General features: G+C 43.4%; 1 protein-coding gene across 1 annotated transcript in view; it reads right to left on the bottom strand.

Annotated features, from left to right (window-relative positions):
• Positions 1-1282: 1282 nt before the first annotated feature.
• Dcdc2c (doublecortin domain containing 2C) overlaps positions 1283-19507 on the bottom strand; it is a 47845-nt gene continuing 29620 nt past the window's right edge. Inside the window, exons 8-10 of the mRNA XM_038320781.1 lie at positions 18560-18669; positions 1818-1886; positions 1283-1345 (exon numbers count right to left, since the gene is read on the bottom strand). Coding sequence (XP_038176709.1) covers positions 1283-1345; positions 1818-1886; positions 18560-18669 — 242 coding nt within the window. The remainder of the gene's footprint in view (positions 1346-1817; positions 1887-18559; positions 18670-19507) is intronic.

Below are 19507 nucleotides of genomic sequence, written 5' to 3' on the forward strand. Positions count from 1 at the left end.
CTGAGAAGAAAAACAGATAGCTGGTTTGGCTCGCTGCAGGGAATAAATACTCAGACTTTGGTGTGAATCTGGGTTGAAATTCAGAGTCCCATCCATTTATTTCAGACTGTGAAATTTTGAAGTGTTGACGAATTGTGTTTTCCAACAAGTTTTCCCTTTCTCTCATCATATATGCCTTAGGGCATCAATGTGAGCCTGCGACAGGTCAGCACCATTGCGTGGCTCACACAGAGTAATTAGAGAACTCAGGGTACCCAGCATGTTCCCTCCTGCCATGCACTGCCCACATCACCATCCAAGTGCTTAGTAACAGTAGGAATGGCTGCTCTCTGCCACCTTCCATCCCAAAGCTTAGGTCTTGGCCAAGCTCTCTAAAGATGAGCACTTAGGTCTGCAGAAAATCCAACAGTATTGTTCACCTTCAAGGGGATGTTTTGAGTCATTCTTTAAAATTAAATCTGCCATAGGCTAGTTCCAAGTTACCGATACATGAGACCCCTCCTAGGGGCTTGTGTACATTTCCACAGGGAGTCAGCACAACAGGGCAAACTTGGTACCAAGAACCTATGCAGAGAGCTTTCAAAATGTGTGTGCAGCCCTGCCTTGAACCCAACAGCACCATCTCCTGTCTCCTTACATCCCTGTGGGAACAAGCAGGGCTTTCACCCTTACCCTTTGATGCTCTAGAGCATCATCATTCATCCTTTATCCTCATCCTCATCCTTCATTATTGGTCCCATTCCCAGAACAGCCTTACTCTGTAATAGCCGAGAAATTAAAGTTCATTTGAAAGTATCCCCGTTCTACTGACCACTCATAGTAACCACCTCTCACTAAAAGCCACCCCCAAACCCAATCCTTCAGGGTTGTAGACAGAGGAAGGATGGACTCCGCGAAGGTGAGAATCCCAAGCTGCTCTGGCGTGTTTATAAAACCTAACAAATGTCCTGTGGATCCTTCGCCTTCCTTCAAAGGCCACTTGCCAAGCTGAGTGAAGAGCCAGGGAGCATAGGGCACCTTCAGCACCCACTCATTGTCCCTGATTGTCCCTGAAGTCTGTGTTTGTTTGCAGTCGTGGAAGGCACTGTGTTGGAACAGCCTGACTGGGACAAGATCTCACTCTCCCCTCAGGCTGATCAAGTGTCTGAAACCAACTACTTTGAAAAACACTTAGAGAAAAAAATAATATTAAAAACAAACCAAACCATCCATTTCTTAGTGACATGATCCTATATGGAAAGTATATTTTACTTTCCCAATGTACACATCTTAAGTAGACCAGTCACCACCTGGACTCAAGAGATCCTGGAACACACTGCCTCCCCAGATGATGTTTCCAAAAAATCTGGACAGGAATAAAAAAAAAAAAAAAACAAGCAGAAAGCTACAGCCCCGTATGCTGCACAGACTGAGCTGTCGTCCACAGGCAGCTATGCAAAGCCTGACCTCCCGGAGAGGGGTTACGGACTCAGCACCCATTGGTGGGTACGGGATGGCTGTCTCATTACAGGACGCTACCTGCACAGAAGCGGCTGTACGTCACCACCCCGACCTGTCTGCACACTAAAACCTGCCAGAAGAACGCTTATACGACCGTGTTGTGAAGTGCAGTGAAGAACAATTAAGATAGGTGCATGGGTGACTACATTGCCCACGTGACTTTCTAACATACACTGCGCTTCCACGCTGAAACGCATCTATGATCTGGGACCAGCCTGTGGTCCCGGATCCCTTACCATCAACCCTGAGTTCTGCCCAGTCTATCACAGAAGGTGGCTTGGACCCCTGCCACCATAAGGAAAACAAAATCCACTCACCACACCACTTTCCAGGTCAGGGCTGTTGCCGCCTACCTCATCAATTTCTTTAACCATTTCGGCTGGTACCTGGGGAGAAAATGCAGTGTTAAGTTGAGTCATAGTCAGGGCCAAACTCCTCTAAAAAAGCAGAGAGCACACAAACCAGTGTGCGATTCTAGACCAGTTCTACAGACAGAACTGGAAGGGAAGAGATTAACTTTTTCCTAAAACATAACTGTTTGCTACATTTTTTACCTTTAGTTCCACCAAGAAATTGGAGAAATCTTTAGAGAGAATCTCTATAAATTTTTTTTCATGTAAAGAAAAATGCTAGGGCCGGGCGGTGGTGGCGCACGCCTTTAATCCCAGCACTCGGGAGGCAGAGGCAGGCGGATCTCTGTGAGTTTGAGGCCAGCCTGGTCTACAAGAGCTAGTTCCAGGACAGGCTCTAAAAAAAGCTGCAGAGAAACCCTGTCTCGAAAAACCAAAAAAAGAAAAGAAAAAAGAAGAAAAATGCTAGGAGCAGGGCATGGTGGTGTAATTCCAGAACTTAAGAGGCCAAGGCAGGAAGATCATGAGGTTGAGGATAGCCTAGGCTACAGAAAAAGTTAAGGTTAACTTAGCAAGTCCCAGTCTCCAAATTAAATGAATAGGGGTCTAGGGAGATAGCCCCATGAGTAAAAGCACTTGCCGCTGAAGTCGGAAGACCTGAGCTTAGATGCCCATAACCCACACGAAACCTGGACACCCATGTGCACGTCTGTAATCCAACTGCTCCTACTGTGAGATGGGAAAGAGGCAGGAGTCTCCCCCACAAGTTCCTGAGTCAACTGGCCTGGGGCCCAGAAGAAACACTTCACAGATGACATGAACAATGACAATACTCAGGATATCTGCTGACCATTGCATTCATGATGTGTCAAGTACACACCCCCCCCACATGAACACAAATACATCAATAAATACTTATAATTATTCATTTAAAATTTCATAGCCATGCCAGGTACCACTGGTTAGCAAACAGTAGTTCCTTCATAACTCTTGGCGGACACATGGGGACCGCAGTCAAAGGGCTGTTCTCTGCTCCATAGGCACCCCCTGCAGTCTGGCTGTCCTCAGCCCTTCAGAACAGAGTACTCTCACTCAGCTTTCTTGTCCTTCCCGGGTCTCAGGGCCTGCTGTGTCAGAGAGAGGTAGTGACCCAACTAAACCAGTGTCCCGAAGCTCCCCACTCAGGGAGAGTTGAGCAGATTCTGTCACTGGGCCACTTGCATTTTAATACTGCATCTGCTGAGACAGGGCTACATGGAGCTACACATGTGTACCATATGTCCTCAGAGGCTAGCCAGAACCCTGCTCATTCATAGTACCACACAAGACACCCACTGGGGGAAGGTCCCCTCTGCTGTCCTGATCCCAAAGGAGAGATGGCAATGTGGAGGCTGAGTCAAAGCCACTACCACGGGCAGGGGAAAGTAGGGCACATCGCACACATGAGCTAAAATGGTAACGAACTAGCAATAGGTAAAGATGTACCCTTAGCAAAGAGTCCTGGGGACCCAGCAGCTGCAGTCAGCTGACCCCAACCAGGCTAGAGAGGAGCTGTGTGGCTGTACAGGCATACAGGCTTGTGTCTGGTGTAGGAGGTCCTTCTGTATTTGTGTTGCTTTCATTGGTTGAATAAAGAAACTGCCTTGGCCTTTTGATAGGGCAGAACTTAGATACGCATGGGAAAGAGAACAGAATGCTGGGAAGAAGGGCAGAGTTGAGACGCCATGAATCTCCTGCCTGAGATGGACGTAGGTTAGAACCTTGCCAGTAAGCCACAGTCACGTGGTGATACACAGATTTAATAGAAATGGGCTAATCAAGATGTAAGAGTTAGCCAATAAGAGGCTAGGGATAATGGGCCAGGCAGTGATTTAATTAATACAATTTCTGTGTGATTATTTTGGGTGTAAGCTAGCTGGATGGCCAGGACCAAAAGCATGTGTCCAATGTCTCAATCTCATCAGGGTGGCATGGGTGTTACATTCCTACAATCTCATAAAAAAGTAATCTTAATTCTATATTTAAGGACTGCTCAAACTACATTTAAAAAAAAAAAACATTTCAAAGGGTAGCTGATGTGACGACCATCACCATCCAATAAACATAGAGAAAACACCTGCCACTTTGCATCACACTCTGTCGGAGATGCCAGAGATCTTGATAGCAAACAGAAACATCCTCAAGAAGCTGGAGTTGTTTGTTGATGATGAACACTCATTAAACTGTCAGTGCTTGAATACGGAGCTACAGCTGCGACAAAGACACACAGGACAGAGGGGGACAAACCGGCGCTTAGCATAGAGGGGAAGCCGGTGAGAGACTGCCTGCCTCCAGCGATGTTTAACTTAACATGAAAAGGATGGAGGATACTAATAAGCAAAAAAGGAACTGGAAGTGCATGCCAGCAGCCAGGACAGTGCTGCAAAGCTTGCTATAGGTGAAGCACAGCGCTCTCAGATGGCACTCCTGGAACAGAGAGTGGGAGGTATGCAAAGACCCGGCCATGAGATATCATGAAGTGCTGATCTCGGGAGACAGTGATTGGCTCTGGGCACGTCCAGTGGGAAACAATGGTACAATCTGGATATGGAACAGTTGGAAGGCTAGTCTTGGGAATGCCTCTTAATTCTGGATGAGTCAGAGTATCATACATACCCTGAGACAGGCAGGGGTCAATGTTTGGGGACATGGGATATGGGAGTAGAAATTCTAATTGTGTTCTCACCCTCAGGATGGCTGATGGCAGACACAAAGTCAGCAATAATTTGTGAGAGGACTGTAGGACTCCAAAGATGTGCGATTCAGACTTTTCCTAACATGTAGGGGACAATATAGATTCCAAATGAGAAAAGGAGCCTCAGCCCAGACCCTTCACTAAACCCTAGAAAGAAGTGACCATAGAGGAAAGAAAATCAAGCACCGGTTCAGCTGGTTCAGCAAGATGCTTGCTGGGAAAAGAAGATATTCTGAGGGAAACGAGTAGCTGGAGCTACCAGATGGAAGCGAAGGTCACTGTGTGGAGAGCTGCTAAGCAGACGGAGTGTGGATGGGAGTTCACGCATAGCAACCAGCAGCAGAAGCCAGATGAAGTGACGGGGGAAAGAACAAAGGTAAGAGAAGCCACTCTCTGGAAAAGCCAGCTGTGCACCTGCTGGAGAGGCAGGTGTTGCCCCTGCAGTGAGGCCAAAGCAGGGTCCATGTGTGGTGATATTTTGTTTGTGCTTTAACAAGAAAAGCTTGCCTGAAGATCAGAGTATGGAGCTAAGCCACTAGTTAGCCATAGAGACCAGGCAGTGGTGGTGCACACCTTTAATCCCAGCACTCGGGAGGCAGAGGCAGACAGATCTCAGTGATTTCAAGGCCAGCCTGGGGGCTACACAAGATTGATCCAGTCTAAAAGAGAAACAGCTGGATGATGATGGCTCACACCTTTAATCGCAGTGCTTTGGAGTTGCATGCCTTTAATCCCAGCCCTAGGGAGGTGGAGACAGGAAGGGATATGGCTGGGCGGAGAGAGGAATAGAAGGCAGAGGAAGACAGGATACACCATTCAGTCTGAGGATTTGTGGAGACAGGATCTTGCCCCCTCCATTCTGAGGACTGTATAGAGACAAGAACTCTAGTGGCTGGCTGCTCTGCTCCTCCGATCTCTCAGCTTTCACCCCTAATATCTGACTCCAGGTTTTTATTAAGATCAATGAGAATTCCCAGGACATCCATGCTCGTCTACAACTTCGACACTTCAGAGAGGTGGATCCCAAGGGTAAGGGAAATTGGATGTGGGGGTGGGGGATACAGCGCCTTATTAACCTAAAGCACCCAGTTCCTGCGAGTCTCTTAGCGGTCAGTACCCATTTAAAGCCAGGGGAAGAAGCCTCAGAAGGACAGACATCCTCCCTGTCGTGTAAAAGAGTGCGTGAGCACAGATAAACACTAATGAACTAACATGGCCTAACATGGCAGCTGCCTACCTCAGAGCCATTTTCAACCTTGTTCTTTGTTTACAAACTGAACTGCAATTAGTTTTTAAGTGTCCATCATAATTCTCAGGGAATCCAGAAGTGAACCACAACTGAATGTCAAGGCTCAGGTGCCTCTGCCTGGCTATGAGAAGGACTAGAAGAGAAGCCCAAAAGAGGTCTTTTAAGGGTTCCTCAGAAACGTCTCACTACTGAAATGAGAGAGACTCTGTTCTCCCCAACAGCACTCTAACCTCAGTACAGACCACACAACTAAGGCCACCCACGGAACCAGCGAGCCTGAGACCAGAGACAGTGTGCTGAGGAGACCATCCACGGAACCAGTGGGTGAGACCAAAGACAGTGTGCTGGGGAGAGCAGGAAGGGTGATGAGGGAAGAGGAATATTCACCACACCCAATGAGCCGAACGTGCTGCTTCTAGAACCTTCCATCTGACCGAGGTCTCTGCAGGCATCATGGATACTCTACGCTTTGATCTGTTCATTAAAGCAAATACTTGCGGGGGCTTTCTTAGCTTCCTCCGAGCTGCTCTACACACCTAGAAACCCCAGAGCCCTAAAGCTCCAATACATGTCCTTTAATTAGGCAATCTGCAGGGAACATGAGCCTGCACTGTCCTTCACTTTATGAGACCCATCATCTCAGTCTTCCTTAGTCAGTGACTTTTCCTGGCTGTCTGGGGGACAGGGGATTGATAAGCCCAGGAGGGGTAGTCAGGATGTGTTGTGTTGGTGTCTAAGCAAAGACTGGCCTTTTGCTGTGGCTCTTTGAACTGCAGTGACATCAGTGCTCATCCTACACACACACCTCCCTGGTGGATAGTCGCCCTCATAACAGTTCTGGGAGGTGGTAAGCATCCTGGCTCAAGCTGCTGTGGTGTTAGAGTGGTTACACTGTCTCCCTCTTACCCTTGCCTTCCACCGTGTGATGACAAAGTAGGAAGTCTCTCGCTAATTTGTCTCGATGCTGAACTTCTCAACCTCCAGAAACAGGTGCTAGCACACCTCGGCTCATTATAAATGACTTAGACCCAGGTACACATATCAAGGTACCAGGTTCAGTCCTTGACATTTTCCGTCAGTCCACCCTTCCCAGGCCTCACCAGAGGACTTCCTCATCTAGGAATTGCACAAATTCCTATCTTTTAAAATATAACTTACTATGCACAGATTAAATTCAAGACCATTTCTCCAAAGAAGGAGTCAAAGGTTCCTGTCCTAGACTAACCAGAGCCTGCAACTGTAGAAACATAGTTACATAGACAATATATAATTGTATCCATGGGACAATGTCATTACTCATCACTTGACATCTGTGCTGGATAGCTTTATGTCAACATGACACAAGAGTCATCTGAAAGAAGGGAACCTCAACTGAGAAAACGCCTCCGTAAGATCCAGCTGTAGGCCATTTTCTTAATTAGCAGTTGATAGAGGAGGGCCCAGCCCATGGTGAGTGGTGCCATCGCAGGGCTGGTGCTCCTGGGTTTTATAAGGAAGCAGCTGAACAAGCCATGAGGAGCAAGCCAGTAAGCAGCACCCCTCCATGGCCTCTGCATCAACTCCTGCTTCTAGGTTCTGCCCTGTTTGAGTCCCTGTCCTGACTTCCTTCAATGATGGGCTAAAATGAAGAAAAATAGGTCAAATAAATTCTCTCCTCCCCAGCTTGCTTTTGGTCATGGTGTTTATCACAACAACCCTAAGATAACATCTTTACAATGGTGGCTAAATGTGATGGCCAAAGCACATATCTTCTGACTGCAGATAAGATGTGACAGCCACCTCATGGTCCATCATTATGCATCCCAGCAAAGATGGTTTGATTAAATTGTTCCTGTTGCCTTCTTACTCACAGCTGTGAGAGATGCTACTAGTACAGAAAAATAGCACCAAACAGTCAGGCCATTGCTGTGGCAAACCTTACCGTGTGATTCATAGGCCACTGATGTAGGTGGGTCTTCTGTCTATGTTAATTTCATTGGTTAATAAAGAAACTGCCTTGGCTTTTTGATAGGGCAGAACTTAGATAGGCAGAGTAGACCAAACAGAATTCTGGGAGGAAGAAAGCTGAGTCAGGCAGACGCCATAGCTCTCCTCTCTGAGATGGACACAGGTTAAGATCTTTCCTGGGATACTTCCTGGTCATTCTGTGCAGGGGCTACTCTCACTGGCTACTGCCTCTCTCTTCCTATCCCATCCCAGCTTGCACCTAGGCAAACCCTCCCTTCTTCCTCCCTTCTTCAGATCCCCCAGCTCTGCCTGTTTGGGAGCTGGGACAGGGTGGTAAGTGCAACTGGGCCAGAGTTCCTTTATTTCAACAGCCTGCCTGCAGCAAGGTAGGCCTTTTGTCTGCAAGCTCCCTGACCAGCAAGGGGACCTGATCCTGTACCAGAAGATCCATCGGGGAGCATTTGAAGGAAGAGATGGGCAGGCGCCAATGCAAGAATTCCTCCAACAATCTAAAAAACAACATGAAAACACCAGAACCCAGTGAACTTACAACAGGAGGACTTGAACACCCTAATCCAGAAGTAGTAGAAAAAACTGGCTTTATGAAACTGATAGAGTCCTTTAAACAGGAGGTGAAAAACTCCCTTAAAGAAATGGATGAGAAGAATAACAAAAAGTTTGAAGAAATGAGTAAATCCGTAAATGATACCCTAGGAAACCAAGAAAAAACAATCAAACTTATAATGGAAACAGTGCAAGACTTGAAAACTGAAATGGAGGCAATGAAGAAAACACAAACCGAGGGCTGGCTGGATATGGAAAATCTAGGTAAACGAATAGAGACTACAGAAACAAGCATAACCAACAGAATACAAGAGATAGAAAAAAGAATCTCAGTTTCTGAAGACGCCATAGAGAAAAATAAATGCACTGATCAAAGAAAACAGCAAATCCAACAAATTCTCATCACAAAACATTCAGGAAATCTGGGACACAATAAAAAGACCAATGCTGCAGGAGGACCTTCCGCTCCTTCAGCCAATAGCCAATAGCCGCTGAAGTACGAGCCCACTGTGCTGCAGGAGCGCCTTCCACTCCTTCAGCCAATAGCTGCTGAAATACCAACCCACTGAGGCGTGGTCTATTTATCTTTTAAAAAAAGAGCGGCAAGCCTTTGCCCACTCTCTTGGTTCCAGCGCTTGGTTCCGGCTCCTGCTCCAGCGACTAGGCTCCTTTCCTGATGGTGTTTCATGAGTTTTACCCCAAAAATTAAATACCCCTTTAAATACAAAAAAAGGGAAAATTGGATAGATAATAATGGTATTTGTGAGGTATTGTTTATAGATAATTACATTGGTATAGATTTTTGTATATGGATACAAAGTTAAATTATATTGAATATTGTATGCATGCATGCTTCTATCTCTGTTTAAAACATTTTTATGTATTGATATATATATATATATATATATTGTATTGATATATGTATACCATATTACAGTGTACATTTATACCTCTGATTAAGATACTTATATATTGTTTATGTATTGATAGTCATTGTTTACATTTGGAGGTCATTGTCCTCATTTATTGCACACTAGTTTATTCTCTTAGTCTTTAAGTTAGATAGGTATTAAGAATTGTAGATCAATAATCATCTGTCTGTCATATTTATAGTTAGACTGATCAGGTTCTTTAGATACATAGAGATTATATTTTATATAAATAGTCTTCAACCTCTTCGAAGTGCTGTAGAAAATGGTATTTAATTTAATCTTAGAGTTCTGTGGTAGAGAGACACAATCACTCCTGGCAACACCGACCTATTCCCAAGAGATTGTTGAGCACCAAAGACACTCCACTTGGAGCTTGTCTTCTTCTTGACAAAACCAGCCTCTGGGCAAGGAACTGCCCATACCTAAACTACTGACAAAATACACAGTATCCGGAATGGATAAACAGAACTGTCAAACCTTACTAAGACAGGGTAAGATGGTTTTGAAAAATCTCTTGCCTGTTAAAATCCAGAAATGGATAAGCAAAACTGTCAAATCTTGCCAAGACAGGGTAAGACGGTTTTGAAAAAAACTCTTGCCTGTTAAAAATAATCTGTCAGTTATTCTAGGCTTTAGTCAAAGTTGGTTGCTTCAATGCTGAAAACATGAGTTTGGGTGATTGCCCAAGTAGCCAGTTGTCTCTGTGATTTGTTGCATGTTTTGGAAGTTGTTTGATTGCACTTCCTAATTACTCAGGTAACATTATTTCCCTTCTCGGATCTTCTATGGGGTTGAAGACTAGGTAAATGTAGCAACTTTCCTCTCATGACTTGTCCAAGTTATTTATTATGCAAGACTTGGGCTAGTTAGGATAGGATATTTGTTCTTATTGTATATAATTTTGTAGTAGGTTTAGAATGCTCTTACTTAAACAAAAGGGGGAGGTGCTGCGGGAGGACCTTCCGCTTCTTCAGCCAATAGCCGCTGAAATACAAGCCTATTGTGTTGCGGGAGCGCCTTCTGCTCCTTCAGCCAATAGCTGCTGAAATACCAGCCCACTGAGGTGTGGTCTATTAATCTTTACAAAAGAGCAGCAAGCCTTGGCCCGTCCGGCTCCTGCTCCAGCGACTAGGCTCCTTTCCTGACGGTGTTTCATGAGTTTTACCCCAAAAAATAAATACCCCTTTAAATACTAACTGGTATGGGATTGTTTTTGCACATTAGACCAAACCTAAGAATAATAGGAGTAGAAGAAGGAGAAGAATTACAACTCAAAGGCCCAGAAAATATATTTAATAAAATTATAGAAGAAAATTTTCTGAACCTAAAGAAAGATATTCCTATGAAGGTTCAAGAAAAATACAGAACACCGAATAGACTAGACCAAAAATATCCCCTCACCATATAATAATCAAAACATAAAACATACAGAATAAAGAAAAAATATTAAAACCTGCAAAGGAAAAAGATCAAGTTACTTATAAAGGTAAACCTATCCAACTTACACCTGACTTCTCTATAGAAACCACAAAAGCCAGAAGGTCCTGGACAGATGTACTACAGAAACTAAGAGACCATGGATTCAAGCCCAGATGACTATACCCAGCCAAGCTTTCATTCACTACCAATGGAGAAAACAAAATATTACAGGATAAAAACAAATTTAAACAATATGTAGCCACAAATCCAGCCTTACAGAAAGTAATAGAAGGAAAACAAGGATTCCAACAATGCCCACAATAACTCAGACATCTAGCGACCCTTCACCAGCACAACTCAAAGAAGGGAAACACACACATTCTACTAGCAAAAATAAAAAATAAAAAATAAATAACCGGAGTTAATAACCACTGGTCATTAATATCACTTAATATAAATGGACTCAATTCACCTATAAAAAGGCACAGGCTAAGAGATTGGATGCGAAAACAGGATCCAACATTCTGCTGTTTACAAGAAACACACCTCAACCACAAAGACAGATGCCTACTTAGAGTAAAGGGCTGGGAAAAGGTGTATCAAGCAAATGGACCTAAGAAACAAGAAGGTGTGGCCATACTAATTTCTAACAAAATTGACTTCAAACTGAAATCAATCAGAATGGAAAGGGACATTTTATACTCATAACAGGAACAATTCATCAGGATGAAGTCTCAATCCTGAATATTTATGCCTCTAATATAAAAGCACCCACTTATGTAAAAGAAACATTACTAGAACTCAGGGCAGCCATCAAACCACACACGCTAATAGTAAGAGACTTCAACACTCCTCTCTCACCAATGGACAGATCAGACAGAAACCTAACAGAGAAATAAGAGAATTAATGGAGGTAATGAATCAAATGGACTTAACAGACATCAATAGAACATTCCACCCAAATAGGAAAGAATATACCTTGTTCTCTGTAGCTCATGGAACCTTCTCGAAAATTGACCACATACTCGGTAACAAAGCAAACTTCCACAGATACAAAAAAAATATTAGTAACCACCTGTGTCTTATTGGATCACCATGGAATAAAGCTAGAATTTAACAATAATTCTACCCCCCAGAAAGCCTACAAACTCTTGGAAGCTGAACAGTCATCTACTGAACCACCCCTGGGTCAGGGAAGAAATTAAGAAAGAAATTAAAGTCTTCCTTGAATTCAACAAAAATAAAGACACAACATACTCAAACCTTTGGGACACTATAAAAGCAGTGCTAAGAGGAAAGTTCACAGCTCTAAGTGTCCACATTAAAAAAACAGAGAAAGCTCACATTGGAGACTTAACAGCACAGCTGAAACCTCTAGAAAAAAAAGGAGACTCTCCCAGGAGGAGTAGAAGATTGGAAATAATCAAACCGAGGGCTAAAATCAACAAAATAGAAACACAGAAAACAATCCAATGAATCAATGAAACAAAGAGCTGGTTCTTCGAGAAACAACAAGATTGACAAACATTTATCCAAACTAATCAAAAGGCAGAGAGAGAACAAGCAAATTAACAAGATCAGAAATGAAAAGGGGGACATAACAACAGACACTGAGGAAATTCAGAGAATCATTAGGTCTTACTACAAAAGTTTATATGCCACAAAGCTGGAAAATGTCAAAGAAATGGACTTGTTTTTAGATAAGTACCATTTACCAAAATTAAATCAAGACCAGGTGAACAAGTTAAATAGACCTGTAAGTCGTGGTCGTGAGGAAATAGAAGATGTCAAAAAAAAAAAAAAAAAAAAAAAAAACCTCCCAACCAAAAAAAAAAAAAAAAAAAAAAAAAAAACCCAGGACCTGCTGGTTTTAATGCAGAATTTTATCAGCACTTCCAAGAAGAGCTGATACCTATACTACTTAATGTGTTTCACATAATACAATCAGAAGAGTCATTGCCAAACTCCTTTTATGAAGCTACAGTCACCCTGATTCCAAATCTACAAAAGACCCAACCAAGAAAGAGAACTACAGACCATCTCACTCATGAACATCGATGCAAAAATTCTCAATAAAATTCTGGCAAACAGAATCCAAGAACACATTAGAAAAATTATCCAATATGATCAAGTAGGCTTCATCCCTGAGATGCAGGGCTGGTTCGACATACGAAAATCTATCAATGTAATCCATCATATAAATAAACTGAAAGAAAAAACAATATGATCATTTCATTAGATGCTGAAATAGCATTTGACAAAATTCAACACCCCTTTATGATAAAGGTTTTGAAGAGGTTAGGGATACAAGGATCATACATAAATATAATAAAAGCAATATATAGCAAGCCAACAGCTAATATAAAATTAAATGGAAAGAAACTCAAAGCCATTCCAATAAATTCAGGAACAAGACAAGGCTGTCCACTTTCACCATATCTCTTCAACATAGTTTTTGAAATTCTAGCAATAGCAACAAGGCTATAATCAGGAGATCAAGGGGATTCAAATCGGAAAGCAAGAAGTCAAACTTTTGTTATTTGCAGATGATATGATAGTGTATATTAGTGACCCCCAAACCTCTACCAAAGAACTCCTACAGCTGATAAATAACTTCAGTGAAGTAGCAGGTTACAAGATCAACTCAAAAAAATCAGTAGCCCTCCTATACACAAAGAACAGAGAAGCAGAGAGGGAATTCAGAGAAACTTCACCTTTTACAATAGCCACAAATAGCATAAAGTATCTTGGGGTAACTCTAACCAAATAAGTGAAAGATCTATTTCACAAGAACTTTAAGGCATTGAAGAAAGAAACTGAAGAGGACACCAGAAAATGGAAAGAGCTCCCATGCTCTTGGATGGGTAGGATCAACATAGTAAAAATGGCAATTCTACCAAAGGCAATCTATAAATTCAATGCAATCCCCATTAAAATCCCAACAAAATTCTTCACAGACCTTGAGAGAAGAATAATCAACATTATTTGGAAAAAAACAGAATAGACAAAACAATCTTATACAATAAAGGAACTTCTGGAGGCATTACCATCCCTGACTTCAAACTCTATTACTGAGCTACAGTAATGAAAACAGATTGGTACTGGCATAAAAACAGAGAAGTCGACCAATGGAATTGTATGGAAGACCCGGATATTAACTCACAAACCTATGAACACCTGATTTTTTACAAAGGAGCCATAAGTACACAATGGAAGAAAGAAAGCATCTTCAACAAATGGTTTTAGCAGAACTGGATGTCAACCTGTAGAAGAATGAAAATAGATCCATATCTATCACCATGCACAATACTCAAGTCCAGAAGGATTAAAGATCTCAATATCAATCTGAACACACTGAACCTGATAGAAGAGAAAGTGGGAAATAGTCTACAACAGATGGGCACAGGAGACCACTTCCTATGTATAACCCCAATAGCACAGACAATAAGGGCAACATTGAATAAATGGGACCTCCTAAAACTGAGAAGCTTCTGTAAAGCAAAGGACACTGTCATTAAGACAAAAAGACAAGCTACTGATTGGGAAAAGATCTTCACCAACCCCGCAACAGACAAAGATCTGATCTCCAAAATATATAAAGAACTCAAGAAACTAGACTTTTTGCGCACGCCTTTAATCCCAGCACTCGGGAGGCAGAGGCAGGCGGATCTCTGTGAGTTCGAGGCCAGCCTGGTCTACAAGAGCTAGGTCCAGGACAGGCTCTAAAAAAGCTGCAGAGAAACCCTGTCTCGAAAATACAAAAAAAAAATGCTAATTAACCCAATTAAAAAACGGGTACTGATCTGAACAGAGAATTCTCAACTGAAGAAGTTCAAATGGCCAAAAGATACTTAAGGTCATGCTCAACCTCCTTAGCTATCAGGGAAATGCAAATCAAAACAACTTTGAGATACCTAATCTTACACCTGTCAGAATGGCTAAAATCAAAAACACCAATGATAGCCTTTGCTGGAGAGGATGTGGAGTAAGGGGAACACTCATCCATTGCTGGTGGGAATGCAAACTTGTGCAACCACTTTGGAAATCAGTGTGGTGGTTTCTCGGGAAATTTGGGATCAACCTACCCCAGGATCCAGCAATACCACTCCTGGGAATATACCCAAGAGATGCCCTATCATACTACAAAATCATTTTTTCAACTATGTTAATAGCAGCATTATTTGTAATAGCCAGAACCTGGAAACAACCTAGATGCCCCTCAATGGAAAAATGGATAAAGAAAGTGGGATATTTATGCATTAGAGTACTATTCAGCGGTAAAAAACAATGACATCTTGAATTTTGCATGCAAATGGATGGAAATAGAAAACACTTTACTGAGTGAGGTAACCCAGACCCAAAGAGATGAATATGGTATGTACTCATCACTCATTAGTGGATTCTATCCATAAACAAAGGACATTGAGCCTATAATTTGTGATCCTAGAGAAGCTAAATAATAAGGTGAACCCAAAGAAAAACATATATTTATCCTTCTGAAAATTGGAAATAGACAAGATCGCTGGGCAAAACTGAGAGCTTGGGGTGGGGGTAGGATGGGGTTAAGGGGAGAAGGGGAGAGAAAAGTGAGAAGGGGAGTATGGGGAGAGCTTGGGGGAATGGGACAGTTGGGATGGAAGAAGAGTGGATATGGGAGCAGGAAAGTATATATCTTGATTAAGGGAGCCATTTGAGGGTTGGCAAGAGACTGGACTCTAGATGGGTTCCCAAGTGTCCAAGGAGATGTCCCCAGCTTGCTCCTTGAGCAGCTGAGGAGAGGGCACCTGAACTTGCCCTATACTATAGCCACACTGATGAATATCTTGCATATCACCATAGAACCTTCATCTGGCAATGGATGGAGATAGAGACAGAGACCCACATTGGAGAACTGGACTGAGCTGCCAAGGTCTAAATGAGGAGCAGAAGGAGGGAGAACATGACCAAGGAAGTCAGGACCACGAGGGGTGCGTCCACTCACTGAGACAATGGGACTGATCTAATGGGAACTCACCAAGGCCAACTGGACTGGGACTGATAGAGCATGTGATCAAACCGGTCTCTCTGAACGTTGCTGACAAGGAGGGCTGACTGAGAAGCCGAGGACAATGGCACTGGGTTTTGATTCTACTGCATGTAGTGGCTTTGTAGGAACCTAGTCTGTTTGGATGCTCACCTTCCTAGACCTGGATGGAAGTGGGAGGACCTTGAACTTCCCACAGGGCAGGGAACCCTGACTGCTCCTTGGACTGGAGTGGGAGGGGGAGTGGAAATGAGGGGAGGGAAAGGGAAATGGGAGGAGGAGGTGAAAATTTGTAAAAATTATATAATTTAATAAAAAAAATAAAAAAACAAAGATCTTTCCCGGTAAGCAACCACCTCATGGTGCTACACAGATTACTAAATATGGGTTAAAGCAAGATGTGAGAATTAGCCAATAAGAGGCTGAAGCTAATGGGCCAGGCAGTGTTTAAAAGAATACAATTTGTGTGTAATTATTTCAGGTGTAAAACTAGCAGTGCGGGAGCTGGGCAGGAACACAGCCTGCAGCTCCTTCTACAGGCCACTAATTTGTGGGGGAAATGAGGACGATCTGAAGCTACAGGCTAGAGTAGCCCTAGAACATTGTAAGAAAGGCTTCATGGGACATTATGAAAGGAGTTTGAAAAACCAGAGCATCAGGAGTGTTGTAGGAGCCTGCTTGTTCATTCCCGACCCAAACTCAAAATAACCACACAGAAACTGTATTAATTAAATCACTGCTTAGCCTATTAGCTCTAGCTTCTTATTGGCTAGCTCTTACATCTTAATTTAACCCATGTCTATTAATCTGTGTATTGCCACGTGGCTGTGATTATCAGCAAGGTTCTGACTCATCTGTCCCTGGCAGCAGCTACTTGGCATCTCTCCTGACTCTGTCTTCTTTCTCCCAGCATTCAGTTTAGTTTTTTCCACCTAGCTCTGTTCCCCTATAGCTCTGCTATAGGCCCGAAGAAGTTTTTTTATTAATCAATGGCAGTCACAGCATACAGAGGGGACTCCCACATCATAGGAGAACTCAGATAATGAAAGCTTTGCTAACGAGGTTCCAGAGTGGAACAAAGACCATATAGGCAGTGGTTTTCAACCCTCCTAAAACTGTGACCCTTTAATACTGTTCCTCATGTTGTGGTGACTTCCAACTTCTTTTGTTGCCACTTTATAACTGTAATCATGCTACTGTTATGAATCATAATATAAAAATATCTGATATGCAGAATATCAGATATGCAACCTCTGTGAAAGGGTTATTCAACTCTCAAAGGGGTCACAGCACACAGGTTGAGAATCACTGCCTACAGGCAATAGGACTACAGGCCACTCACAGAATCTGTCTGCTTTCTGACTAGGTGTTAAAATTTGAGTGTGGCTGAAATCAAAACTAACTGGCTAAGTTATTTGGTAATTTCAAATTAGAAGAACATCCAGGCTATGGCATGGTTACTGCCATATGAAAATATGAAATGTACAGCTTAGAGGGGACAGGAGGGGAGGGGAGAGATGGGGAAGAGGAGAGGAGGGGAGGGGGGAAGAAACAGTAACAGTGATACCTGAAAGGCAGTGTGGTGCAGGATGTCTCTTTATATGATATGAATATGTTTTATTAACATTGGTTAATACAGAAACTTATTTGGTGAATAGCCAAGCAGAATACAGCCAGGCGAGAACTCCAAACAGAGATACAGGGACAAAGAAGAGTCAGGGAGACATTAGCAGTCACCAGAAAATCAAGATGTGAGGGAAAGCCACAGCCACGTGGCAATACATATATTAATATAAATGTGTTATATTTCAGATGTAAAGGTTAGTTAGTAATAAGCCTGATCCATTAGCCAAACAGTTTATAATCAATATTAATTAATTTTAAGCCTCAGAGAGGATATCCGGGAACTGGTGGGCGGGAAAGAAACCTCCAGTTACAGTTTCCCAGTTACAGTAGTGTGCATGCCGGGAGCCCTAATAGGCACTAGAGTGTCAACTCCGAGCAAAGCAGACTGCCCACCCCCACTCTGTGACCTTTACAATTTAGACAGAAGCAGAGACAGTAACCAAATAGTGATATGCTCTTGCCACGCAGGTGACAGTAACCAATGATATACTATTGCCACACAGGTGGCAGTAACCAAACAATGATATACTACTGCCTCACAGGTGACAATAACCAAACAATGATATACTGTTGTCACACAGGTGACAGTTATCCAAATGGCTCCTTCCATTTGGATATAAATATATACAGATATAAAAATGTCTGGCATGGAGACTCTTAAGGACTTACGGTAAGTTGTGGGAGCCCACAGAGGTGGATCTGTTCCACCTTGACTAAAGGTCAGAGAGTTCACACCTATTCTCACTCCTTCAAGGTTAGATGACAGGTTTGACCCAAGGTGTGGCTACTAACAGGATATTTTGTCCTAGGGTGTGGTTACTTGATGCTTCCGACATTGAGAAGGTAATTACTTTGTTCTTTGTGTCTTGGTAAAGAAGCCTCTTGCCTTTCCCCTTCTCTTTGGAGTGGGATATATAAAGCCTATGAGAAGTAAACACAGAGCAAATCTCACGATTTACTAGATGCCCTCCTGACTTTATCAATTGTCTTTTATCTATCTCTTTCTTAATCCTCACACTTCCCTCCAAGCACAGATGAATGAACTGGGCAGGACCCAGCTGATGATATTGCCCTGGTGAATGATATGACAGCAATTAGCTAACAGAACCTTCTAGAGGCCAGGGAGAACTTGGGAATGAGGCTGCTGAAGAGGGGGATAGGAGAAGTAGGGGCGGACACAGCTGAGTCAAGACAGTCCCAGCCCTTGCGACTCACCTGGTCAACCGGCACCTCCACCTTCACCTCTGGATCCTCCCTGACCTCCAGTGCTTCTAGTGATTCCTGGGCCTCCTTATCCGCAGTCTGGGCTTTATACACATCACCCTCTAAGGGAAAATAACAGACAATCTCTGCAAACCAGCTTCCTAGACCATCAGACAGAGAGAAGCCCAGACAGGGTCCCTGCATTATCTGCATACCCATCTCTCCCCCAATCCCCTCCTCTCCCCTCTCTCCCTCTTTCTCTTTCTCCTCCTCTCTTCTCTCTCTCCCCTCTCTCTCTCTCTTTCTTCTCTCTCTCTCCTCCATCTCTCTCCACTCTCCCCACTCTCCCTCTCTCCCCTCTCTCCCTTTTTCTCCATCTCTCTTTTTTTGTTCTTGCTTCTATAGAGGCCTCAGCTCAGTGGGCCCCAATTTTCACAGTGTCTGTGAGTTTCTATCTCCATGAAAATCCTGGACTCTTGAAAACTTGAACAATCTCTACGTCCAGAGGTTTCCCACACTGCCCAGATGCTAAAGAGCAGCAGAGCAGCGCAAGAGGGTCTTCTCCCACCTGCTTCCTGTCTTTAGGACAGTGTGGGCCGGACTTCTCCTTCCTGCTTCCTGTCTGTAGGACAGAGTGGGCGGGACTTCTCCCACCTGCTTCCTATCTGCAGCATTACTAGACACTGCACCTAGTCCTTTCCCCGGTTTGTCAGACTGAAAAGCGAGACACACCTCAGGAAGAGCATCGTTAGACATAAACACCCGAAAGCGCCTGACAGAGAGGACAGCACAGCAGTAAGAACGAGAGTAGGCATGGCGAGAGCCATTTTAATCGTTTCACTTTACAGTCAGGTATGACTGACTCTCTCTGCTAAGGGTTCACAGGAACAAGCTAGATGGCCGCTATGTTTGCGGTTCCCTTCTAAAGTCAGGCTCTATTGATATCTGTTCTTACAGCAG

This window comes from Arvicola amphibius, chromosome 2 (assembly GCF_903992535.2).
Source record: "Arvicola amphibius chromosome 2, mArvAmp1.2, whole genome shotgun sequence".
Taxonomy (NCBI): domain Eukaryota; kingdom Metazoa; phylum Chordata; class Mammalia; order Rodentia; family Cricetidae; genus Arvicola; species Arvicola amphibius.